The sequence below is a fragment of the Biomphalaria glabrata genome, chromosome 13, assembly GCF_947242115.1.
Source record: "Biomphalaria glabrata chromosome 13, xgBioGlab47.1, whole genome shotgun sequence".
Lineage (NCBI taxonomy): Eukaryota > Metazoa > Mollusca > Gastropoda > Planorbidae > Biomphalaria > Biomphalaria glabrata.
The window spans coordinates 32,476,129-32,503,266 of NC_074723.1; the positions used below are offsets into that span (position 1 = coordinate 32,476,129).

General features: G+C 34.9%; 1 protein-coding gene across 1 annotated transcript; it reads right to left on the minus strand.

Moving 5' to 3' along the window:
- Nucleotides 1–20: 20 nt before the first annotated feature.
- On the minus strand, nucleotides 21–25,778 carry LOC106066111 (uncharacterized). Its single transcript, XM_056009203.1, has 15 exons — nucleotides 25,680–25,778; nucleotides 21,990–22,166; nucleotides 16,844–17,009; nucleotides 11,976–12,121; nucleotides 8,359–8,505; nucleotides 7,054–7,301; nucleotides 6,834–6,960; nucleotides 6,502–6,618; nucleotides 4,927–4,995; nucleotides 2,816–2,929; nucleotides 2,252–2,386; nucleotides 1,979–2,047; nucleotides 449–568; nucleotides 157–291; nucleotides 21–40 (listed from the first exon to the last, which is right to left on the minus strand). Exons 1-15 carry the CDS (start codon nucleotides 25,732–25,734, stop codon nucleotides 21–23), a joined length of 1,845 nt encoding a protein of 614 aa, XP_055865178.1. The 5' UTR covers nucleotides 25,735–25,778.
- Nucleotides 25,779–27,138: the final 1,360 nt, after the last annotated feature.

Here is a 27,138-nt window from a genome sequence, read left to right on the forward strand (position 1 = left end):
TTACATCATAATAATCTTTATTATCCACAAAGAAATGTGTCTGACAACATAGAGAATGTGTTATGATTTACTCTTAAATTAAAAAAAAAATTTGTAAGGAATGTTACTTTAAGAATACTACTACCCTCGGCAAGCTAATTAGATTTGGCTACTTACTACATCGATCTAGTATTTCATCCGATTTGTCCTCACACTCTGGAATACCGTTACACTCTTCATCTCTTGGAATGCAAATCGGCGTACCTGTGTAGCACTGAAACTCTTCATCAGAACACTGTCTTTCTGTAGTTTCTACAAAATGACATAAAATTAACTTCAGAACTACAGTAAAAGGTGAGGGTACCTCTTCAGACTAAGGGATATTCCTAGTACTGTACAGATAAGTAGGCCAATTCAGCAGACAAACATGGTAACAGAGCGGAGGCTAAGTCTTTATTAGTTGAATTACCACAGTTCTCTTCATCTGAGCCATCATCACAATCCTTGAATCCATCACACTTCAATTTCAGGGAGAAGCACTCACCATTACACTTAAACTGTTCCCCAGTGCACGCCATTGGCTCTGTCTCTATGTTGAATTACAAAAAAAAAACTGCAGTAGATACTACAAAATAGTAACTATTTGGCTCTGAGTTAAATAACAAAGAAAATATCAGTAGATATAACAGCATTATTAACTTCATCTGAAAAGTGTACCAAGTTTATGTAAAGTTATATATTAACTACTAATACAATTTAATTGGCTTTTTTTTATTCAATTAAAAACTTACAAAGCTCTAGGGGGGGGGGGAAATGTTTAAATATCAGGAGCTATGATTTACTGAATTAATTTTAGTAGCACAGGATTTTGCCCTGTGACAACTACTATTAATTGTATCTTAAGACCTTCATAAAAAAAGCAATCAGTACAAGACAGAGACTGCTTCTATGGTGCTGTGAAAAACTAGTGAAACTTGTGACCAAATTCTTCCTTCTTTTATAATGGAGTAAGGAATAGTCTTGACACCTTCCACACAACCCCCTTGTCTCTTTTAACTCCAATACCATCTTTTACATGTATTTTAACCCTTTAGGATAGAGGACTTAAAAGTAAAGGAGCAATTATACATAAAACATTAAACCATTGTCTTCAAATACACAAACTAAATGTAATAAAATACTGTTATGATTCTCTCTCTCTCTCTCCTGGCCGGGCCCTCTGTAAATAACTGCTCATCACACAAAACATATAACTCAAGAACTTCACAACAAGAATTCCAAATAATCGGGTCCTTTAAAATTGAGTCAATAAAAAAAGCCAATACGACACGATTGCCAACACAATAAACTACTACAAATGTTACACTGTACATCACCGTACTGCTGTACTTAACTCAATTGTCTCCTTCTCTTCCTGGACTGCTACGTTTCACTTGAGGACTCCACCAGGACTGACTTCATGGCCGACTAACCGTCCCAGTCTCCTCACTGTCATGCACTGAACTGCACTGCCTTACACACTGTCTCCGGTCCACCAAAGCTTCTGATCACATGACCATAACACGGGTCATATTTACATGTAAAGTTCATATCAGTACTGTCCCTTGTCCACAGATATAGCATGCTAAACTGTATTACTGGCCTGTGTCACATGTATCAGTTGATTGTACACAGTTAAGCCTATTGTACCGTCTATAGAGTTACAACAATACTCAGAAAGACACAAAAGATAAAGGCATATTCCTTGTTCCATAATGCTAGGACAAATCTGTACAAATGCTCCTTCTTTCCTAGTGCTAATAGATCATTTAATGGGTTGCCTGAACCAGTCAGGAAAACCACCAATGACTTGGCAGAATTAAAGTCATTGATCAACATGCATTACTAGATTGACCTAGGAACATCAAGTAACATTTGTATTTCATAAGACAGAAGATAGATTTAATTAAAAAGGATAGAACTATTTGTTACTTATATTAAAAGCAAATTGATGACCTACCATCACAGGTTTCTTTACGACATGTACCATCCTGACAGCGGACATAGTCAGGAGGACAGGCTGGAAGTACTTTTGGGAATGTTGGGCCAGAAAAGAATATAATTACATCATAATAATCTTTATTATCCACAAAGAAATGTGTCTGACAACATTTTATAACATATAACATTTATGATCTACTCTTATAATGTTAAATTTATTAATAGCTTTGTAAGGAATGTTACTTTAACAATGCTACTACCCTCAGCAAGCTAATTAGATTTGGCTACTTACTACATCGATCTGGTAGTTCATCCGATTTGTCCTCACACTTTGGAATTCCGTTGCACTCTTCCTCTCTTGGAATGCAAATCGGCGTACCTGTGTAGCACTGAAACTCTTCATCAGAACACTGTCTTTCTGTAGTTTCTACAAAATGACATAGAATCAACTTCAGAACTTCAGTAAAAGGTGAAGGTACCTCTTCAGAACATGTGATCTATGGGGATATGGGATGTGAAGCTCATCTGTCTCTTTGGTCAGTGGTTAATAAGGGTGTCATGTGGCCAGCAATGTGACCAACCGCCTTAACTAAACCAATGTAAATCATGTATCAATTAAAATTGCATGGACTCATAGGTATCCCAAAATCAAATTAAAATCTTCACTGATATTCGAACTAGACACACCTCTGTGCAGAAGCCAATCGCATTACCAGCTGACCACCACAATACTTTGAATACCTCTGGAGTCCACAACATTAAATTTTGACACTTGTCTCCTTTACCAGCCCCACCAGCTGATAACCAAAAACTCAGAGATTAGCTATGAGATGAAAATAATTTTTTTTTTGAATACCTTGACAAACAGCACCCTCATCAGATCCATCAGGGCAATTGAATTGACCATTACACTTCTGTACCCTCTCAATACATGTTCCATCTTTACAGCGGAATCTTCCCTCCAAACAATCTGAAAGAGGAAATGTCAAACCAATTAGACCATGTATGATACTGATGCATGTCAATCACAAAAACCTTGTGATACATTTCAAACATTTGAAAGTAAAAAAATAAGTTAAAACAGGTACCCTGTTAGACATGCAATCCATGGTGATTTTGATATGTGGCTCATTAGTTTCTAAGGCTGATGGTATTCATGTGGCCAAAACTGTAACAGGCTTGAACTCACACACAGCAGAATTTATTTTAATTATCCATATTTTTCCTTTAATTAATGATACATTTTACATTTTATCTCTTGTGATGTTGCTTGTTCAGGCTGTCTTGAGGTCAACTCTAGATGACTTGAATTTCAACCAATTACTCTGCAAGCGTTTGAGTTTTATTGTTCGGGTGTATTCAGTGTAGTTGATCAACAATACAGAATGAACAATACATCTGTTTTTAACAAGTAAAGAGATGTAGTCAACGATGATGAACAATTTATCCTATGTTTATTCTAAGAAAAGGCCACAGTAAAAGTCTCTGTCAACTAAACACGTCGTTACCCTAGAGGATTCTATCGCTAACTGATTTTCCGGTCTCTAACCCCAAATATCCCAAACGTCACTAGTCCTGTTCAGTATACGTCTTCTATGGTGCGTCGCTAAATAACTAATCTATAAATAAGGTGTCTAACACTCTCAGGGGCATCCTTAAAATTCAGAAGTTTAAAATCTCAGTCTTTACCAAGATCCAATATTTGAATGGATTTTTAATACTGTGAAATTCAAATATAGAAACTTCTTCCACTAAAAACAAGGTTACAAAGACAGTTTGTGTGGAAACACGAACTCAAAGTCGACCCCCGATGTGGTCCACCCAGGCAGGTAAAAAGCCAGGTTTCAATATTTTCAGAAAGAATATTATAATGATATTCTATCAAAGGAAAATGACAGAGAAGAATGGAGAAAGAAGGTTGGCAGATCTTGTGTGGTGCCCCAACGGTCCAGCCGACCAATAAATGTGTGAAAGTGAATGTGAAGTTAGATGTAAACCTGTCCTAACGGATGTCATATAATGATTATCTAATTGATCTAATTGTTTTGTATAGAGTCAATCTGTTATTCAAAGCCTCAAGAAAAAAAAAAAAACATTTCCGTAAAAAAATATATATAAAAATTCCTTTAGTTAAGTGTCCTTTCCTTTGTAATTCGCCCAGCAGTTCACATGATAATATGAAAAAAACTTCTTATTAATTGTTGTTTTAAATTATCTTCCACTTATATGCATACTAATTAGATTTTTTCTCTTTAAAAAAATTTAACATTTTTTTGTAAATGCAATAGTTAGTATGAGCATGACAGAACTTACTTAACAAAAATCAAAAACCGTTTGCATAAATGTGTTATAAATAGGGTAAATAATATTCTGCTTAACTAAATAATCTACCGTGTTTGTTACTATTAATTGTGAATAGTTGTAAAAATTGTGAAGTTTTATTTAAAAAATGCTTGCATAGTTGATTTTTAAAATAAATTATTTTTAGCTTTCAGAAAAGAAATAAGTAGCCGTTACATCAGAACTTTGAAAGGTCTAAAATATCATGATGTCGGATTTTCAATATCTTTTCTAGTTTACGAGATCTAAACGGGACGGACGGACGGAAGGACAGACAGACCACACAAAACTAATAGCATCTATTCCCCTTTCGGGACCGCTAAAAATCAACATTAAGAATTAACCAGCCTATTTGTTATGCTCTGATGCCATTCCTATATTCATATCACATCCATCAATTCCCTCCATTGTACCATTTAACCACGACGAAATGTGTAGCTTTTAAGTGAAACTTATACTTTTAATTTAAAGCAAATAATGTTACACAACAACAATCATAACAAGTGAGTGAAATAGCAATGAGCTAAATGAAGAACTCGTTCAAAGAATGGAAAAATAATAACGGAGAGAAAGAGTTAAAGCAATGATGCATACAGTTCTAATTAAATGAGTTATATTTAAACTTACCACAAATACGTTGACAGGAGCCATTATCACAAAGAAAAAGGCCACGAGGGCAGGTTGCGGGCTCTGGAGCTAAAAAAATATAGTTAAAAACTGACATATGTATGAAATATGTTATGTTACAAAGCAGACTCATCATTTGAGAGGATTTCTCTACTTATCCTGACTGGCTGAGATCATAGCTTTTCAGTGAATAGCTTTAAACAATAATATAATAGTTTAATTCCTTTATTTAAATAGAGATCTAAACAAATATAATAATATAGTCTTGAGCTTTGATATAGTAACAGACATAAATAACAAGAAAACAAGAAGATTTTAAGTTTTACAAGAAAATGTGGTAGAAATAAAAGATATGAGTCCATGGAGCACAGTACTCCCTGTGGATAAATGGAGTAATTAGTTCACTAGTTCTCATCCGGTGTGTTATCAGCAGCAGACGCCTTGGCTGGCTTGGCCACGCTCATAGAGTGCCAGTTGGTCGACTTCCACAAAAAATTCTGTATGGCGATCTAATAGAAGGCAGGAGAGCTGCTGGTCGACCCACTTCTACTGTATACGGATGTATACAAACGCGACACGAAGCTCTTCAAAATCGACACTATTAGCTGAGAAAAAGGGGCACTGGACAGATCCACATGGAGAGCGAGCTTAAAGGAAGGGTCACGGATTGCAGATGCCATACAGTAGTAGAAAGAAGGGTAAAAATGCAACGGCGCCTGGTGATTACAGATGCCCAACCTGTGACCGCAGATGTGTATCAAGGAGTAGCCTCTTTAGTCACACAAGAAGTTGCAAAGGGAAAAGATCGTCTCTCGAGACGTAAAAATTCCACACAGTTCACTAGGTACAAGGCCACTTCCTGTGTCAAGTTGAGTGACTCTTTTAATAAAAAACTAAAAGTCTTTAGCTATTAACGTAGAAAATGTTGAGCACAGTCACAGAGTATCGTGCTGCAGAGACTATTTAGGTTGTTGTAGTCGCAGCCCAATAAGCAACAACCTTTATTTAGTACTACCTATCCATGTTTCACTCACATTTTGTCTATGAGGGAAGCGTGGTCGAGAGGCCAAGTGCGCTTGAACCTAGAGGTTCGACACCCGACTCAGGCAGAGTTGTGTTTACTGAGTGCCTAAAGGCAGCACGGAAAACCAACTCCTAGATACCCCCTCTCCCCCCCCCCCACTGGTCCACAAAAGGGATTGGACCAAAGCGCTCTGAGCATGCTATAAGCATGCTATATAAAAGCTATAATAATTATTATGTGGATTGGGAATGTCAGTTTCTACTTTAGACCTTGCTATCTATCTATAAGGCAGATAATATAAATGTCATCTGTTTCTGTGTCCCATGGTTAACAAGGCTGTCATGTGGCCTGTACGACCAACCGCCTGTCCGGTACCCATTAGAACTGGGTGGACTCAGAGGCACCTAAAGATCCAAATATAAAAATCCCTGTCTTCACCAGGATTGGAGCCCGGGACCCCCGGTTCAGAAGCCAAGCGCTTTACCCCTCAGCCACCACACCTCCCAAAGTGTTAAACTAGTCAATAAAAATATCATATACACAATACCTACCACAGTCTTTTTCATCTGACTCATTGTTACAGTCAATTTGATCATCGCAATAGAGGTCTTGTGAGATACAGTCATCTCCACAGTTAAATTCATTTGGCTTACACTCTAATATAATTGCTAGAAATCAATAAACAAAAGTATGAACAAATTTTGAATATGTGTCTTCCATAATCATATCTGTTTAGTGTGAGTCTCTTTGGGTGGAAAAAAAATATGGTTATCAAGTAGATTTTAGACATTGTGTTTTATATTACAATGGTTTCAGATTTTTTATTTATTTCTAAGAAGAAAAAACTTTTTATGTTCATTTATAGTCTATTTGTGTGCCTCACCTGGAATAGTGGGCCCAACCTCATAGTCCATAACAGCTCTTAGAGAGAATGTAGCATTGATGGTGTTGTAATCAATGTTCTCCAAGTCGATCAGGTTATTGTTTTGAGTTATGTCATCATCAAAGATCTGTACAGAGACCATAACGAGAACACAATGAGTATAGGCGTGACATAGAAGAACAAGAAACTAATGGACAAATATCAAACTAAATATGCTCACTTCAATATGAAAGTTTTGATACAGCTCGTTGGAAGACAGTATTTCATCAGCAAGCTGGGCTTGGGCTATGACGTTGTTGGGAGTGGTCCTTGGGTAAAAAATGCCAATAAAATCTCCTTTTTTGACTGAAATAGGATTAGTAGACACTTCCCTTATTCCAACAGGTGCTGAGGGCAGTTCAGTTTTTGAGATTAAGTTGAAATGAGAATCAAATAAGTCTTGTCTCCACACGCCAACATATGCAGAACCTTTCATTAGAAAATATTCAAAACACAACTCAAAATCATTTCTAAGCTATAAAAAAAGAAAATATTTTGGACATTTATTAAGGCTGCATATTTCAAAGTCTACTAAAGACAAAATTAATTATTCTTTTCTATCTATCTATCTATCTATCTATCTATCTATCTATCTATCTATCTATCTATCTATCTATCTATCTATCTATCTATCTATCTAACTATCTATCTATCTATCTATCTATCTATCTATCTATCTATCTATCTATCTATCTATCTATCTATCTATCTAGCTAGCTAGCTAGCTAGCTAGCTAGCTAGCTATTTATATCTATATCTATATCTATCTATCTATCTATCTATCTATCTATCTATCTATCTATATCTATATCTATCTACAGGGCCGGTCGTAGGCCACTGCAACCTATGCGGTCGCAGTGGGCCCCGCGCTTTCATAGGCCCCGCGCTAATTTTATGTGTAATTATTAATTGCAAAATATATACTAAAAATTCCTGGAAATAACCTGCACTTATTAAAATTTCCTGAAAACTCATAAAAATCTCATGAAAAATAGACAAAATTACCATTTGTGTGTGTCATTCATTATGGGAAACGCCATTCCTACGCGCGATAAAAAAAAAAGGCATTGTCAGCTTTCATGTAATAAAATGTAATAATCGGACGAATTTTCCTCTTAACCGAAAGTTCCAATACCTTATTTACTTTTATTGTCACTGGCATATAAATATGCCGCAGGTTGCAAGATTGGTAAAGTAAAATAAACTTGATCGCAATTTTGTACTAAGAAAAGAATGAATAAAATGCAAAGCCGAATTTATTTTCTAATACAAAATCTTAATTTTCACGTATTATCCTTATTCCCACCCAGACTAGGCCCCGAGCAATTAGTTTCGCATAGGGCCCCGCAATCGCTAGGACCGGCCCTGTCTATATATATATATATATATATTATACGACAAAAAAGGTTTTAGAATTATTTTATTCTGAGCTTAACTGCTAAATTATTTGATTATAATTACTGACATAGGTTTCCTATGCTCTTACCTTGGGCTATGATTCTGTAGTACTCCCAACCAACTATGTTACCATCACAGGGGAAGACATTATTAACGAGAAGATTGGCCCAGTTGTTGCCACTTCTAGGTAACTTGTCTGGATTACGCCCAACATGGGACGGACAAGAGACTTCAGCTGAGGAGATATTGCAACTCATTAATAATTTAAAACTAACTCTCTAATTACTAATAATAAAAATAATAACTAAATCATGTTTGCAGTGGTGTCACTAGGGGATGTGGGATGGCGGGCCGCACGGGGTGATAACCACTAGGGGTGACACCCAAGTAAAAAAAAAAAAGCACTGTTACTAAAGAAAACAAAATTTTGTGAAACAATAAAATAAGTGACATTCAAATAAATTTATGCTCGTTCAACTTATGTCCAGATCTATATATGTTTTATTTTATGTATTTATTATTCAATGGTAGGCCTACAAATGTCCCACGCGTTACTTGTTTACGAAGGAAAGGAGATGTTAGTTAGGGCAAACATTCATGTATGACACTAGCGGAAACAGAACTTTGGAAGGGGGGGGCGATTTTTTTCCAAGCATATAAAGGAGAATTTTAAAAAGCAGTGTTTCTCAATCTTCGGCAAAAAAAACAAAAACACACACACCAAAAAAAAAACAGTCATGTTGACAGCTAAAGGGTCTGGGGAGCGCTATAAGCTGCTGCAGCTGGTTAGACAAAGCATTTACTTGCAATCTTCACTGCAGAAACGCATTCTCTTGACATCTACAGCTCATTATTCATTCTATTAGAAAAAGGCAGATCAATTAAGTAAAATAAAATAACATCGGGGCGAGGGCGGATCCTGAAGTGTGACTGACAATCGAGGCAGAAGTAATATAGTATATCTTTCATATGAGTATTTATCGTAAAATAATCTTCACGTTAAGCGAGACTTTTTGTTGTAGGTTTGTTTTGGTCAGCGTAAGACACCAATAGAACGATGGTTAAACGCTCAAAAATATCTAATTTTCAAGAACCTTTTGAATAACGTTTTACTTGAAAAATATTTTAATTTGAATTTAGAGGCCCTTACTATATTGCAAATACAGCCGATTTGTTCCTTGCGAAGATTAGATACCCCACAGATTTAGATTAAGGCTCTGAGGATCGCTGCCGAAAAAAATGTTCGAAAAATTTATTTTTTTAAAAAAGCTCATTTGTAAGGGTTACATTTTGTTCAATAGGCCTGTTTGTAATTTTGTTTTGTTACAGAACTATAATTCAAAGGTCTGAACAAAAAATTTCGGAAGTGGGATGAAAAATTAAATGGACCAATAAGATTTGACTAAAAAATTTTTTGCATGTTTAGGATTCAAGTATAAATTGTGAGTTTTATAGTTCCAAATTTATTTATACAATAGAAAAATATCAGATACGTAAAGGTTAAAAAAAGGCGACTAAGAAAAAATAAATTTACTCTTATAATGAAAAATTTCTTATAAATTATCAATTTTCCAAAACAAAGTCTTTCTTAAAATAATTATGATAAATTCATGTGCAATTAACTAAACTCTGTCGCCATATTTAACTATTCTGTTTTAAAACGTCATGTTTTCGTCTGAAAAGGGGAGGGGGCGTTAGATTGAAAACGATTAATCCTCGCTCCTTGTTATAATTTCTGCCAATGATTGCATTTGGCATTAAAGAATGGGGAGTGGTGCGACTCTATATAAGAATTTATAGCATATTGTTACGTCTCTCTCCTACTATACAGGCTCTCTTCAACACGACACAACGAACTTTAAGAACCTCACAACTTAGGGCTCCAAAGTATCAGTCAGTTTAATTTCAAATACATCGCAATTGGCAACAACATTAACACTGTCTTTACGAAAACCTAGTCTCAGCTCCGCACTGACTCACACACCATGCTGGTTCTCGCCTCGTCCTGGTCACATTGCGAAGAAACGTGAAGTGAAGTCTTTCTGACACACTCGCTCTATTGGCCTACTCGAACCTTCTTGACCACTCCAGTTGATTGCTTTCGCCGCGACTTGCGTGCGTAATTTTTACGACATTGGTCCTTGCCGAACTGGCGTGTACTGTAACGTTTGACCGTTCGTCCTGCGCTGGACTGTGGCGATTTGGGTAGGCTAAAAACGCACAGCACTACGCCCATCTGTGCCACCACCAGGTTTACAACAATATGTAAATTATATAGTGACAGATTTTTTAAAATTTTGTAATTTCTGAACTAAAATACAAAAAGAGGGCGATTGCATGTATCGCCCCTCCCACCTGGTAAACACTTTTTCATTTTATATTTACTAATCATAAAAATTAGGTTAGAGTGTGGTGCGATATAGTATACAAATGATTTCAAATATTAACATGTAGCTTATATTATATAGATTTTCAACTAACTATGTTCACAAACTAAGTTTTCTCCGTAAAAATTGGACCGCCCCCCCCCCACACAAACACAAAGGTTTAGAGTGAGGAGGGCAGTAGATGCACCGCACCAATCGGCCAACAGAGGAACGACATAATATAAAGATCGGTTAAAATATCAATAACAAGTTTTCATCATATAGATATTTAATTGATTCTGTTAACAAGCTGTAATTTCTACAAACAAATTGGACCATCCCCCCTATCGAAAGTTTAAAGGGGGGGGGGGGCAGGATTGATGCCATCGCCCCATCCCCACCCCACCAAATCGGCCAACATACTAGGGGGAGGGCGAAATAACCTTAAAAATACGTTGAAATATAAATAATTAGTATATATAATTAACATAAGTAATAAATTCGTATACAAATAGTGTGGTTTCTTTACTAAAATTCGACTCAGGAGGCGATCGCCCCTACCGCACCCACTGGATCCGCCAGTGATATATGATTAGCATATTAATCAAATTTTTAAAAAATGCATTATTAAGTTAAATCTTAAAATGAATGAGACCGTTTCGTAAAAGACATTAACAACAATACCAAATTAAAAGATTGTTATAAAGAAGGAAATTCAATGCATGTTCTCCAACGCGATTCTCGAGTTCGTTGCTGCCTGGCGTAAAAACGGGCAAATTTCTCCCTAGTAAAGTGACTTTATTCTCTTTACTCCTTTTGGGTATATTGAACAGCCCCTCTTTAAGACGTCTTGCTAAATACGTGGATAGATGTACGAAGATCAAATCAATTTCTAATTAACATGCTCTACTGCATCGACTGTGTCTCACACTATAGACCCATCCAACTGAGACCAATCATTATAGATGGCCTGAACACTGACCTGCAACGTCACAACCTGTGGGAAGTGTAGACCAATAGCTCGTTGCCACGTCACAAGTCTATACATATCAAATATGTAAATACACATATTTTACATTGCACAAAAGGATTATGTTTTATATCCTATCTAGCCCATACTTGGACTGTAAAAAGATATTATATGTTATCTTGTACTTTGAAAGACTATATTAAATGTTGGTCAATAGTAAATAAATAAATTATGCAATAGTTTTTTTTCTGAATTAGCTAGAGTTTACAACACTATAGGAAATACCTTTTTTTTCGAGAGAGAAAGACTATTGTACTATTGGAAAATGTTTTATTAAAAAAAAATTCTAAAACGAACACAGAAACTTACGAATTTTGGAAAATGTAAATCCCTGGCCACTAACAGTTTGGTTTCCAATTCTTCCCCTTCTTACAGAATCAAACAACGTGTCCCGTATTTCATCTTCAGTAGCTTCACCTACAGATCCAAGGTCAAATGTCACTAACAAACCTCGGCTGAAAAAAATAATTACAAAAGTAAAGAAAAATTCAATTATATTTCTCTTAGATGGAGACCTGCCACCATTTCCGTATTTGTCATTAATAGGTATAAGCGACTAATTATAAGCACCCGAATTTCTCACTAACTAGTAAGAAATACGAATCTATACTTTCAAAAGCAGTGAAAATTTTGTCTATGGTTATAAACCAGGGGTTCTCAACCTGTGGGTCGCGACCCCCTTGGGGGTCGAATGACGATTTGTCAGGGGTCGCCTAAGACCATCGAAAATATGAATTGTTTTTGTCTATTCTTCTATTGATGTATGTGTGTGTGTGTGTGGAAGGGGTCGCGGCAGACTGGGGGATTGTAAAAAGGGGTCGCCGGGCTTAAAAGGTTGAGAACCGCTGTAATATAAACAATCAAAATTTAAAAAAATTTAGTTCTAGACCTAAACTTAGATCCTGAATCCAGATTTAGATCTAAAACTAGGTATGTCTAGTTTTTATGACAAATGACAATGCTCTAATAGCGCTAGGGAAGAAGGAGCTTTTGAACAAATTTGTCCCCAGCATATGGAATGAGTCATTGTACCTTATCTTTGTGTCTTTTTGAGTATTTTATTAAATGTTGTTTTTGTATTTAAAGATTATGGTTCTGTGTTTTATGAATAATTGCTACTTTACTTTTAAGTCTTCTATCCTGAAGGCTTTCTAAATTTAGTGATTTTACTAAAGGCGTTACTCTAGTGAAATGTGAATATTCGTTTGTTATGAATCTCACTGCTCTATTTTGTGTCTATTCCAGTTTCTTAATGTTTTCTTGAGTTGAGGGGTCCCAAACAGAGGATGCATATTCTATTATTGGCCTAACCAAGGTTACATCAACTCACTTTGTCTGTCTGGTAAAAAGCTGGAACATGTTTTTTTCTCCAATTTCCCCATTCTCGGATCACGTTAAAACTTTGCACAATTGTTCATTCATTGAACCTGACAAGACATGAATCAATTAAAAAAAAATAACAATTAGTTAATTCATTATTTGTGATTAATTATTTTGTTTTATTTCGAAATAAGTGGAATGAATGCTACTTAATGAGAGATGTGGATGTATATATATATATGTGGATTTAGTCCCCTTATTACGTTTTGACACGCTTTTTTCTACCACTTCCCATTCTCGGGTCAAGTTCAAATTTTTCCGTAATTATTCATAATCGATAACAATACACGAATCAATCCAAAAATTAACTATTTACTTAATCGTTTAGTACTAATTAATTACCTTTGTATTGTATAGCAGATAGTGATGGGAACTAAACTAATTTTTTTTAGTTAAACTAAAACTAAGTTTGAACTAAAAAAAAGTAATTAAACTTTTAGTTAATCACAAATTGAAAAAATTAGTTAAACTAAACTAAGAAACTTTAGTTAAACTTTTACAAACTATTTTGACCTTTTTTAAGGACGAAACAGCCAAACATGAAAAATATAAAGCACAACCAATCTCTTTAGAAAAATGTAATAAACATTTATTTGTGCACATGAAACAAGATTTAAATGTCTTTATGGGATAGATGTAGATCTTAATAGAATCACTAGAATTAGAATACTATTATAGAAAGAAATTAGAAGTAATTGTCCAAGTTCTAATATAAGTTACCTTTAGAAGTAATGATAAAACTGCACTCTAACTAACTCGACCTAGATTCTAGAATATTCTGGATCTAGATCTAATATCTTCTGCAAACGAAATGATCAGAAACATAATATGGATCTAGAATTAAATCTAGCTACTAGACCTAGATCAAATAATTAATATTTTAATCAAAAAATAATCTAAGAAATACTAGTTAGGCCTACTACTACTAGTACTACTACTATATCTAAAATCTAGATAGAGTCTCTAGTAGATATCTTAGTAACTCTAGAATACTCTAGATCTAGCTACAGATTTTAGATTATTATAATTATGATAATTAGGCCTATGATTATAACTAGATATGGGTATTTATGTCTGTATACTCTATAGTAGTTAATACTAGATCTAGTCTGTAGAGATATAAGTATAATTATAATAGAAGTAGATGTAGATCTAGTCTAGAACTCTAGATTTAGTTAATTTAGTATTAGATCTAGTAATAGTATAGTGAAGACTATTATTAGTTAGTTAGATACAGTTAGTCTAGTATTATAGTCATTATAGATCTATCATCTATGCATCTTTAGGTCTTAGTATAATAAGTAATTAGATATATAATATATCTAGATCTAATAATCAAATCTAGACTCTGAGGTAGTTCCTTATTTCTGACCTACTTTAACCAAAGTCACGTGATTGTTGGACAACAAAGAGGAGAATGGCCTTGTCTTCCTATATTTCCATTGCTGTTGCTCCTCTATTTTTACGAAATTTTACATTTACAAACATTTTAAAATATTCAGAGTACATCAACAAACTCCCTGAATGTTCAAATAACTTTACGAATGTTTTCATAAAGGGCCAAGAACTGTTCAAGGATAGGTTTAAATTATCAATGATATTTCCTTTATAGTCCACAACAAGCGTCAACACTTTGCCGATGATACATTCACATACAGAAGACGTTTCTACAAACGTTCTTGTAAGATTAAAAAAAAAGCTTGGTATAAACTACACAAAACACACACACACAGATATATATATATATATATATATATATATATATATATATATATATATATATATAGAGAGAGAGAGAGAGAGAGAGAGAGAGAGAGAGGCCTATATATGGGATAATATGCATATTAGTTGAAACATTGTTATTTTCATAAACTTCAGCTATTTTTTAACGTTAGGCCTATACATTTCATATTCTGGTTATTGTGTTGGATACATGATGTATTATTATGTTATTAAAAGTTCTATCATTTTTTAAGAAATTCACAAAATGTTACATTAAAGTTTCAAAAATGCGTTGACGAAACAGATCTAGATCTATTTTATTACTTAGAAACCAAATTTAACAATGAAAGGGCGGGGTAAGACACATTTGACCTGTGTAACTGTAAGAGTAGATCTCGATTTATCATTGTCTATCAGATGTGTTATTTGTTCGCTAAACAACTGAAGCCTATTACGCACAAGGAAAACTCATGGCAGTCTTTTTATCTTTTATAACAACTAGTCGACATATCGACTACACACTAGCCCTAGAGCTATCTGACCAATACACACTGGTCTGCTGTCCAACTTTTAGTGTTCTACTCAAGTTCAAGTTTGTTTACTTTTGGGCAGAGATGAAAAAGGAGGGGGGGGATGAAAGTGTTACTTTTTTTTTCTAGGACTGGTTACCCGAACGCTAAGAACTGTAAGTGTAGTCATTCATTGTAGATCAAGAAATCTTGATCTCAGTATGGCAGATTATAGGCCAACGCTTCGGTACCTTCTATCAAAGGTTTAACTATTTGTTTTAGTTGAAACTATTAAAAAAATGTATCTCCAGATTCTCCTGTTATTAACAAATTATAGTTTAGCGCTAATGAGTAAATTGAAACCACTAAATATTGACTTAAAACGCTTCAGATTCCCACTACAAACTAACTAAAACTAAGCACGGTGCGCGTTGTATACACACAACCACGTGACTAGGGGGGAATACGAATAGTAGAATCTCTAACTAATAGTTCTAGTCTAGTCTAATAAAGTAAAGTAATATAGATTTCAATTAATAGATCTATATTATTGACTTATAATTTTAAATTTACATCTAGATCTAAGACTACTAAGAGTTAGACTCTACTTAAGACTAAGAGACTAAAATAATTAAATATAGACTATTATGCCTATAGATCTAATAGTAGTAATAGACTAATTCTAATACTAATAGACTAGACGTCACTAGACTCTAACTCTAGATCTATCTACTAGTAAAAAGTTTTAAAATAAAATAGAGTCGACATTTCTTTTAGATCTATAGTAAAGCAAAATTCTTTGTCTGCAGCTATACAGGAACACACTGGTGTTTAAAAAAAAAGCAACAAAATGTAGATCAATAGAAGCAAGGAATTATCAGGATTTATCAAGCAGCGAAACTTGCTAGAATATAATGAACACGTTTATTTTTCTCGCCTTTCAAATACATTGAATTGGCGGGAATAGCGACAATTATAGGGTAAAGGTCAAAAGGCTTTCTAGTGAGCTGTGCACCCTCTAGTTATTTCTCCTCTCTATTATTTATTACATATATTCTCCAAATTACATAGATCTAAATATTTATTGGTATGTCTGTTAAAAAAGTTTGTAAAATTTGTAATTAAACTTTTTAGTTTGTAACTAAAAAAAATTAATTAAACTAGGATTTTAACTAAACTTTTTTTTTTTAATTAAACTTTGGCCTTAACTAATTTTTTTTAGTTAAACTAAAAGTTAGCAACTTTTTAGTTAACTTTTGCCCATCACTAATAGCAGAAAAGGAACTAAACCCTGTAATTTTCTGATAAATTGCAGCAGTTAGTGGTTCTTTTTCTAAGATAAGCTTGTTTTTTTTTTAAGTGTTTTTTTTTTTATTGCTTGTTTAAAAAATGCACTTTATAATTTCTTATTGTTCTTAAAAACCAACTCAAAGAACCAATTCATTTCACTTTTTTATCAACTCTGTCGATGAAATACATAATCCGAAGCCAACCATAAATTGGCAGCAATATTTTTCTAGGGAGTAATATGAAATGATAATTTGAGCAAATCCCAATAGTACCTACCTAACATGTAATATTGTGATAGTGTGAATCCCTAAAAGATTTCTAAACAAATTTTCTAAGTCTCTCTGTACTTCTCTAGCAAGTTCTCTAAATTCTCTAGAATTTCTTTCTTCAAGTGAAGGAGAATATTTTAAACTGCTGTAGTGGATAGCTGCTCTATAATAACCTGTTGGAGAAATATATATATATAATATATAATAAAATATATATCCTAAGGTTTCTCTGGGGAAAAACTCATAAATAAAAAAACATGTGATGAGTTAATCACCATCACATTAACCTATTCCTTAGACTGTTGTATTGCGATATGTCCAACATATCTCTCTCCATTCCTGTCTTTTGCCTTGACTAGAATCTACTTGAATGACAGGACCTTTCATTATTTTATGTTGACTTTCTCTGCCTTAAAATTTTCTTCTTTTCTCTGGTCCTTTTCCCTACAGGGAAGTCTTTGCGAGCCCTGAAGACCTCGTGATATGGCCTTACAGTTAATTTTACAAAGCTGTCTGTCTTTAAAATTGTGTACACTTTATTTCTCCGACACCCAATTTCGAATCAAAATGAAATTTTACACAATTATTATTTTTTTTTTACCTGACAAAGCAAACATCAGTGGAAAAAAAACAATTTGTTAATTAACTATTGCTAATTAATTCTAAGAAATTCTACTTGACTGAATTGGTGATATAAGCTGAATTAGTCCCCTATATAGGTCGATGCTTTAAAGTAAATTTGAAACAAACAATAGGTAACTGTACATTATTTTATTTTCAAAAGCACTTAACAATAGCAGAGTGGTTAGTATGTCGGCTTGATAAGGCTTGAGCCACGAGTTCAAATTCAGGTCGTTTCCCCCTTATTGTATCAATGCTTTTGAAAAAGCGATTGTAGGTCAAATTGACCCAGATATCCCTTTCTTTCTTTCCCACTCCCCACCCAAATTATTGTCCATTTACCCAACTGGTCCAGACAAGTGATAGAAACATAGCTTATTGGGTAAGCTAAAAGCATGTAATAGCGCTAAACAGAAACAATTGGTAAAAATATATCTAATCGCACAGATGTATTGCTGTTGGTCTAGATCTATTACCAATGCGATTACATGACTGGTCCATATTAATCGATACAATTACACTTCATATTAGCTTTGTTTTTTAAAAGAAAGTATTCTTCATTTTTTTTCCTTGTTTTGCATTTCGTAGCAGTGATCAGCATGTCGTCTTGGGGCCAAAGTGCTGGTGTGATCCTGTTCCGAATTTCCTCATTAGCGCTGCGGTCTTTGTAAGTGATTTAAGAATCCTACTGTAGCATCTCGATTCCATGGCTAGGACCAACTATCTAATTCTGAAGTAAGCTTCCAAGATTCGCAAACACACAAGAGTCTCGCCATATATGGAGACATTAATTTTTAGACATAGTAAAGGGTATGGACATTTTTTTATTTTTTTTTAGAGGGAGGTAATGGGAAGAGAGTTATGTTACATTCCTTATAACGCTAAACCTGAAGAAGATACATTCAGATTAAGGACTATAAAAAGGGCAGAAAAGATTTGTAAGGGTCAGTTATATGGTTAGATTTACTTCCGGGTTCAATTTGTTATGCTGAAACGCGATCTTTTTGAAAAATAAACTTGGGAAGGGGGGATGAGTGTTTTCCACCATCTTTGTTTGGGGCGAGTTCTTAGGGTGGGGTCACAGGATAAAGTAGCCTACTAAGGGTCCAGCGGGTATCAGAAAGTAGGCGCTTAAAACAGTAGCTGCCTCCAGGGCCGGCCTTAACCCACTGCAACCTATGAGGTCGCAGTGGACCCCGCACTTACATAGACAAGATTGATTTTTGGGCCGACTTGCCTTACAGCTTGAAAATCTCTATATATATAGGTCTGTGAATCGATCAATCACGGATAAGAATTTGTTTCCGATTTCCAGTCTAGATGTAATATTATGCTAATGATCTAGACTTAAAAGAAAATGCGCTTAATTTTCCTGAACATTAATGTATAAAACTCTAGAATCGATAAAGCCTTACATTCGGAAATTCACTAAACGCGATAATTCTTTCAAGAACGTGATGGTCTTTTCAAAACCGATGTAGGATCTCGACTTAGATTTAGTCTCTAGCCAAAGTTACATTTATTTATTTTTACTTTGAGAAATTATAACGGTCAAACTAGACTTTCCCCCCGCATGGCCAACGTGCTAGTAATTCTTTTCTCAGCGATATGCATCTGTTAGATTTCTAAGAAAATAGTTAGAGCTGTTTTTGAGATCAGCTGTCCACCCACTCACCCAGGTTCCTCCAAGAAGGAGTGACTTCAATAGAGGTATTGTAAAAAAAAAAAAAGAAAGTTAATTCCTTACTGGCAGAAGAATGCAGTTCAACCCAAAAAAAAAAAAAAATACGCAAGAAAATGAAGTCGGCTAAAGAAAAAGAAAATGCACTATAATCATAAGTAGTTTGAAAGTTGGCAAAAGCTAAATAAAAAATGATATAAAACATTAAAAGCTTTAACCAACACAAGACAAGCTAGAACAACAGTGACTTAACGATGGAACTCTTCTGACTGAAGAAGCAGAGAAGTGCTTAAAAGGTGGACAGGTTTCAAATGACATAGACCTCATTGGAGAAAATGCAGACCAGATACAGGATCCTACTTCAAAACTAAATGCTGCAGCTGGAGCAGTTGTCATGGAAGTTGGCGTTGAAATGATCAAAATACTAGTTTGTGGTGTACATAGTACGAGATGGCTAAACATTAGAAGAAGTTGACTCGTTTAAATACATAAATATAGTCAAATTTAGCAAAAGATGGAGGATCAATAAAAGAGATAAAAACCCGTTTAGGCTTGCCTGCCATGGCCAAGCTGTGGAAAATCTGGAAGAGTATCATCCGCTTTCCAGTAAAATTAAAACTGTATTCTTCGCTAGCGGTCTTTGTACTTCTATACGGTTGTGAAATTTGGACACCGAACGCTGATGCTGAAAGAAGAATACAAGCCTTTGAGAGTAAATGCTACGAAAAATGTTGGGGATCAGATACCAGGAAAAGAAGACAAATGAGTTACAACACTCTGGCTGGCAAAAAGGAAGAACTCCTCAATACTGTGAAGGGACGAAATCTGAACTGGCTTGGTCATATTGTAAGACATGAATTACTATTAAAAGTCATTCTTCAAGGTACAGTGTAGGGAGCTCAAAGAAAGGGTCATCCAAAGAAAAGCTGGCTCGCTCATCTAAAAGAATGGATCGGCCTCCATCTTGATGTATATAGTTCGTCCATCGTGGTTCGATGATGACCACGTTTGTCATCCAGGGGGCTGACGGCTTTGCATTGGAGTTTTGTGTCTCCTCATTGGGGCTGGTGAGACCTAGGTGAGCCCGAAATGTTCGGCTGCACACTGCTCCATTGGCCCCAAATCACCCCAATAGAAAGAAAACTATATGGAGAGTTCCCTGATTTGGAGACCACTCATGTATTGGTCTAGTCATCTGAACACTCCGACATAACAATGAGAACGATGAAGAAGAAGAAGATAATATTTCGGGCCTGACTTCTGAATAATAATAATAATAATAATAATTAAAGAAATACTTTTTTTTCTAAAGTTTAACTATTATATCTTCAATATTCGTATTGATTAACAAGACTCAAGATCATAGAACCATAGATGTATAGTTTATACTCTATAATCTATGTAATAGCACCCATTACTCTGCTTAAAAGGAAGTGGAAGACTTGGGAACATATGACTTTGCATAGATAGAAAAAATCATCCTCGTGTCTCAAGCTAAACAGCTGGTGAGGCTGGTGAGACCTATGTGAGCCCGGAATGTTCGGCTGCACACTGGGCAGGTTATTCCAGATGGAGCTAGTGTCATTGGCCTTGCTTTTTCTTCTCTGGCGTTTTCTTCTGCCAGCGTGTTCTCTTTTCCTCAGCAACCTGTGCACCAGTTTGCACAGCGCAAAGCTATGATGCTCTGTCATGTGCCTCTGTCTCCCAGGTGGCTGGGACTATGCTGAACGCCTTCAGAGAGGCTTAGAGGGTGTCCCTGAAGCATTTTCTTTGACCGCCTTGCGAGCGCTTTCCTTTCCTTAGTTGGCTATACAAGAGTCGTCTAGGGATGCTGCGGTCTTCCATTCTGCAGACGTGTCCTGCCCATCGCAGTTGGGACTTAGACATGTCATGTGGAAGCAGGGCCGGTCCTAGCGATTGCGGGGCCCTATGCGAAACTAATTGCTCGGGGCCTAGTCTTGGTGGGAATAAGGATAATACGTGAAAATTAAGATTTTGTATTAGAAAATAAATTCGGCTTTGCATTTTATTCATTCTTTTCTAAGTACAAAATTGCGATCAAGTTTATTTTACTTTACCAATCTTTCAACCTATGGCATATTTATATGCCAGTGACAATAAAAGTAAATAAGGTATTGGAACTTTCGGTTAAGAGGAAAATTCGTCCGATTATTACATTTTATTACATGAAAGTTGACAATGCCTTTTTTTTTTATCGCGCGTAGGAATGGCGTTTCCCATAATGAATGACACACACAAATGGTAATTTTGTCTATTTTTCATGAGATTTTTATGAGTTTTCAGGAAATTTTAATAAGTGCAGGTTATTTCCAGGAATTTTTCGTATACATTTTGCAATTAATAATTACACATAAAATTAGCGCGGGGCCCACTGCGACCGCATAGGTTGCAGTGGCCTAAGACCGGCCCTGTGTGGAAGTGGTTCTGCTAAGAGCAGCTGCGGACTGGGAAAAATTTGAGGGATTTGGTTACGCGAACAGTCACAGCACCCCTACGAAGAAAGTCAAGAGACAGATGAGATAAAATCTTGAGAATTATAATATTTCGGGCCTGATTTCTGAATATAAAAATAATACTTTTTTAAAAGCTTAACTATTATATTTTCAATATTCGTATTGATTAACAAGACCCAAGATCATAGAACCATAGATGTATAGTTTATACTCTATAATCTATGTAATAGCAACCATAACTCTGCTTAAAAGGAAGTGGAAGACTAGGGAAAAAATGGCTTTGCATAGATAGAAAAAAATCATCATCGTGTCTCAAGCTAAACAGCAGATCGCCTAGTTGCATGATATTATCAAATAAGCTAGGTATTGCTACTTACGAGGATAATCTACTACTATAGGGATCTTGGTTAGAACTGTCTGAGCTACGTGAGAAACACTTTCCGGTTTAGGCTCGGAGCTGCCACTGCCGTATTCGGCGTTGAGCGTTGTGGATGTCGGGTCTCCAAGCATGAAATCCTCATCATCAGAGAACACGGCTGACCTTTTCATATTTCCTTTAAAAAAAATGAGAAGTTTATTATGTTTCAATTGTCTACCTATCATAACCATTAACATTAAACTTCGCTTATATTAAAGTGAACAAATCAGTCAAACAGTAAGACAAACAGTGAGGAAAGTTCCCCTTTCAGACCTTACGATCTATATGGCAGACAATGTTAAGGTCATCTACTTTTTTTTTTTTGGTCAACGGTTGACGACCAGGGTGTCATGTGGCCAGCACAACGACCGACCGCCTTTACTTTCCCCAATTAAGTCAGGTGCCCATTAGAGTTTGGTGGACTCAAAGGCGCCCTAAAAATCCCGAAATTCAAAATCCCAGTCTTCACAGAAATTTGGAACCCATGACCCCAAGTTCAAAAGTCAAGCGCTTAACCACTCAGCCACTGCCTCCCCACCTAGACAAACAGTGTGTCTGTGTGTGTGTGTGGGGGGGGGTCAACTAATTGGACCATCAGTGAGACAATCAGTCATACAATCAGGCAGTGATTCGATCAATTAGACTACCAGTTAAAGTAAACAATCTAGGAGTCAATCAGACAATCGTTGAATCAATTCGTCAAACCATCATTGTGTTAAGCAGTAAGATTATCCGTAAGTCGGTCAGAAAGACAATTCAGGAGACATTTATAATAGCTTTATATAGCGCAATTTTCGTGCGTATAGCATGCTCAGAGCGCTATGATCCAACCTCATGTGTGGATGTGACAAGAGGGACAATAAGGGTGGCTACCTTTATTTTTTTTTATTAGAGTTAGTCCCCTTTATTCATTGATTTAAGTCCCTGTTAACTGTTTACAATTGCCACTCTCTCTTGAGTCTTAGAATTGACCAGTGTAGTTTGAACTAAATCTCTATAATGTTTAACTAATGCTTGTGTTGTTGTACTATTGCTGTGGTGTTACTCAAGAGGAGTGTGCCACTGTTGTGGGAAGAGTATTTTGATAATGAGCTAAGTAGGCTTTATTTATTTGTTAGTACTAAGTTGGTTTATGTAAATATTAGGCCTACATGTCTACTGAGTCTCTTACTTATCCTCTCCTGTATGTTTTTTTTTTTTTTTGAAAGACATCTTTTGTTTAGATACGAGACAGTAAAATGTCTCATGAATGACGTCATTTCATTGTTAATGCATGTGTGATATTATTATTAACCATCTTTTTGGTTTTTCGGCATAAGACCTTATTGTGCCTCTATGATGGTGGTTCTTTCATTATATTGACCGGAAACTGTCTTGCTACTTTGCTTTGTTCCAGTATGTCATTTTCTTTGGTGAGCCTTTATTGCCATTTATATTTTTCATGATCTTTTTCTTTTGTTTGTAAATAAACTCCTTTTTTTTTTTTTTTGTTGCAACTGAAATCTCAGAATTATTACTTGTCTGTCTCAGTAGTTTTGTACATCTGGAGGCTATAGTTATTAGCCTAGATAATATAATTGGGACCACAAAGTACCACTGGACTAACTTGCCAGTACAGTACAGGTCACTAGTCTTATGACCTATCCTAATTCTAGGTCACAGTGGACCTGTGGGAGTTTGGGGGGGGGGGGGGGTATCTGGGAGAAGGTTTTTCGTGCTGCCTTTAGGCGCTCAGTAAACACAATTTTGCTCGCGTCGGGTGTCAAACCTCGAGCTCCCTTGAAAGGTAGCCAAGCCAAGCTCGAGTCTCTTGGCAACACATCCCTAATAAGTATTAGTATGACAATCAGTAGGTCAGCAAGCTATAGAATCAGTGGTATCACTTATCCCGATTTTATAGGAGTGTTCCAAAGACTGGGAGAAACAATTTTGACAGGTGAAAATATTTTGCATTTAAAATGAGACTGACATGTTGTATAAGTTTCATGATATCCTACACTCTAATCTGAGCAATTCTTGTATGTATGTTGTAAGTATGTACATATATATAAATAAATGAATTTTATTTCTAAAGCTTACAAGGTATAGGCATATCTTTGAGAAAAAAAAAGAATAATATTTTGGCCACATTCGACCGTTATATTTTTTAAATCTTTCATTATCGAAAAATTAATTTTGGCTAAAACATTTTATTTATGAAAATTTTCCAAATAACGTCAAAGGGAAAAAACTCGACACCAATTTAGTCATTTACTGCAGTACATTAAAACATTTTTTTTTTTGCAAACATGAAGAAGTTTTATTGAATCTATTGGCGTCATTAAACATTAGCGCACCATCTTATTGTAGGCTCTATTAGCCTTTTCAGGAATGTAAAAGCTACCAGCTGTATCTTTCGTAATTCAAGTGTATACAATTTGTAAAACACGCAAAACACAGTAACAAAACTAAACTTTGCAATTTTTTATATATTTTTTCCTTCCCTAATTCCATTATAAATCAATCTACCAAAGTGTTTGTAAAAGTTATGCCCGTATAATAAAACTACATGGCCAGAAACTAAATTTCCAAGAGTGAAAATAAAAAAAAATGGTTAAAATAACTATGTGAGCAGATTTGAAAGATCAATTAAATCTTTTAAGACATTAGTTAAAGTACAATTACAAACAAGGAATATGTATAGATTGCTCAGTAATACTTTAATCGTGAATACCTTTATAGTGCAACTTTCATGCTTATAGTATGCAGAGCGCTATGTTCCAATATGTTTTTAAGGACGGCGGGGGACGATGGGTATCTGGAAGCAGGTTTCCATTCTGCCTTTTGGAGCTGAGCAAATAACTCTGCTCGAGTCTGGATATTACATAAAAGTGTTTTTTTTTTTTTTTCAAGTCACTTAATATTTAAAAAAAAGTGTAAGCATTAAAATAAAATAAAAAAAAAATAAAAACTTTACGTTTAGGCCTGTGATGGGCAATATTTTTTCAGGGCAAAAAAACTGAAAGAAAATTTTTCGGCGGGCCAAAATTTTATTTTTCAATTAAAATTTAGAAAATTTAATTTTTAGATTTGATGAAATCGGTTCACATTTCGACATAATTATTCTTAAGAGTGACCTGAAACGTACATCTTTCAATCTATTTATACACAGTCTTTTGAAAGTTTCATTAATTGAAATTATCCCCTTTCTTCAGCTGCTATGATCAAGATCTATATGAATGAGATTTGAATGCATAAATTCAGTGAGCCTGTGAGATTAAATTTAGTCAACTGAACTTCGTTGTGACATTGGTTTCTTCTTGCAAATTTAAATTACTTCAAGATTTATAGGTCTATCATTAGAATAGTATAAACTTTGAGTAGATTTTTACATTTGCTTAACACATTTTGAAAAGGGAGAGGGGATGCGGAGGTTTGGTTTGGGTGAAAAAATGTTTCATTTTTTTAATATCTATTATTTATTATGAAGAACAAAATAATCGCTCTTAGAAAGTTTGGTCAGTTGTAGCCTAGAATTGTCTTTAAAAAAAAAAGTTTTTTTTTTCATATTATTTTGTTATTGACTAAAATTAATGATGTAAGTATCAACCAAATATATTTCATATAGCGTAACTACAAGAGAAAGAAAATAGTATAGGTATTTTCTCACCCGCCCCTATAGCTACTAGCATCACAAGTATCCCAACAAGACGTTGACAATCCATTGTCTGGAACTCCGACTGTCCAGGAAATACAAAATATGCTCGAATTTTTAGACGTCTTCTGACAGGATGGGGCAGTCGAGGGATGGGAGGGGGGCGGGGGCGATTCCACCCTTACTTCATTTCTCATCGCTGTCAAGCGTAACTTAAACGTGGAAGCAGATTACATGTTATCTGTCTATGGAAACAAAACGTGGACGTTTCAGCCAAGGCAGACAACTCTGCCCTTGAACATAGTCTTCATAGTTCACGTTTCATAATGCTGCTCAAGGCCATTGCACCTGTCACTGTCTCTAAAGAGCTTAATAGAACGAACTAGCCCTATCAATTTTAATTTAATTATTGACGCTTGGCACCAATTAAAAAAAAATTGTTATTTAAACGGGTTTATTTTAATCTCTTTTAAACACAGTTGCAACATTTCAAACAAGTTATAATGTGCATAGACCTTCTTCGCTTGATGTAGACGTTATTAGAATTAATTTCAGATAAGAATATACAGGTTTATATGTCTCGGTTAATGCAACACAATAATATAATATATAATATTGTTATAACTCTGCCGTGCGCACCGACATCCAGACTAGTGCTAGAAGGTGCGCACTGTGATAAACTAGACTGAGAAGGATGTCAACATTTGGAAGAGAAGAGAGAACGATTTCCGCCCAAGTTGAGAGCCGAAGTGAAAAGACTGTGCCTAAGATAGATGATGTTTTATGAACTTGTGATGTCGTGTAAATAAAGATATATGTGCCTCGTTGAGTTGCCTCACTTAAGTTATTACAATATAAATGCACGAACTGTGTCACACTGTGCAGCTCCAGAATTGGCTTGATCAGCCACTCCAGATTCAGCCCCATCTCAAGACGTAACCAAAGCCAGAGACTCATCTGGGCGCATCCGTTGTCTTCCGAGACAGAAGGAGCCATATAATATAATATAATAAAATATAATATAATATAATATAATATAATATAATATAATATAATATAATATAAAATAATATAAAATAATTAATATAATATAATATAATATAATATAATATAATATAATATAATATAATATAATATAATATAATATAATATAATATAATATAATATAATATAATATAAATACGGCTTGTTTCATGGTTGCACTTATTTTAATTGTTTGGAGCCTACTGAAGGCAGGTCATAAATCCCACGCTCCTATTCTAATTAGATTTAGATTACATATAGTCCGCGTTGAAAGAAAAATTCGATTTCATTTTGATCTTTGAGTTTAGTGCTTAGATCAAACTTAACGTTCTAAAAACAATTAAATATATATATATATATATATATATATATATATATATATATATATATATATATATATATATATATATATATATATATATATTATAATTACATATATTAAAAAATACAA

What these genes read in the sequence shown, in the direction of transcription:
- LOC106066111 (XM_056009203.1), bottom strand. Translation starts at nt 25,734, where the DNA reads ATGGATTGTCAACGTCTTGTTGGGATACTTGTGATGCTAGTAGCTATA. An exon ending in GTCAGATGAAAAAGACTGTG is followed by an intron (nt 4,996 to 6,501) that starts GTAGGTATTGTG and finishes ATATTTTTTTAG; the next exon opens with CTCCAGAGCCCGCAACCTGC. An exon ending in CTCAGATGAAGAGAACTGTG is followed by an intron (nt 292 to 448) that starts GTAATTCAACTA and finishes GTCATTTTGTAG; the next exon opens with AAACTACAGAAAGACAGTGT.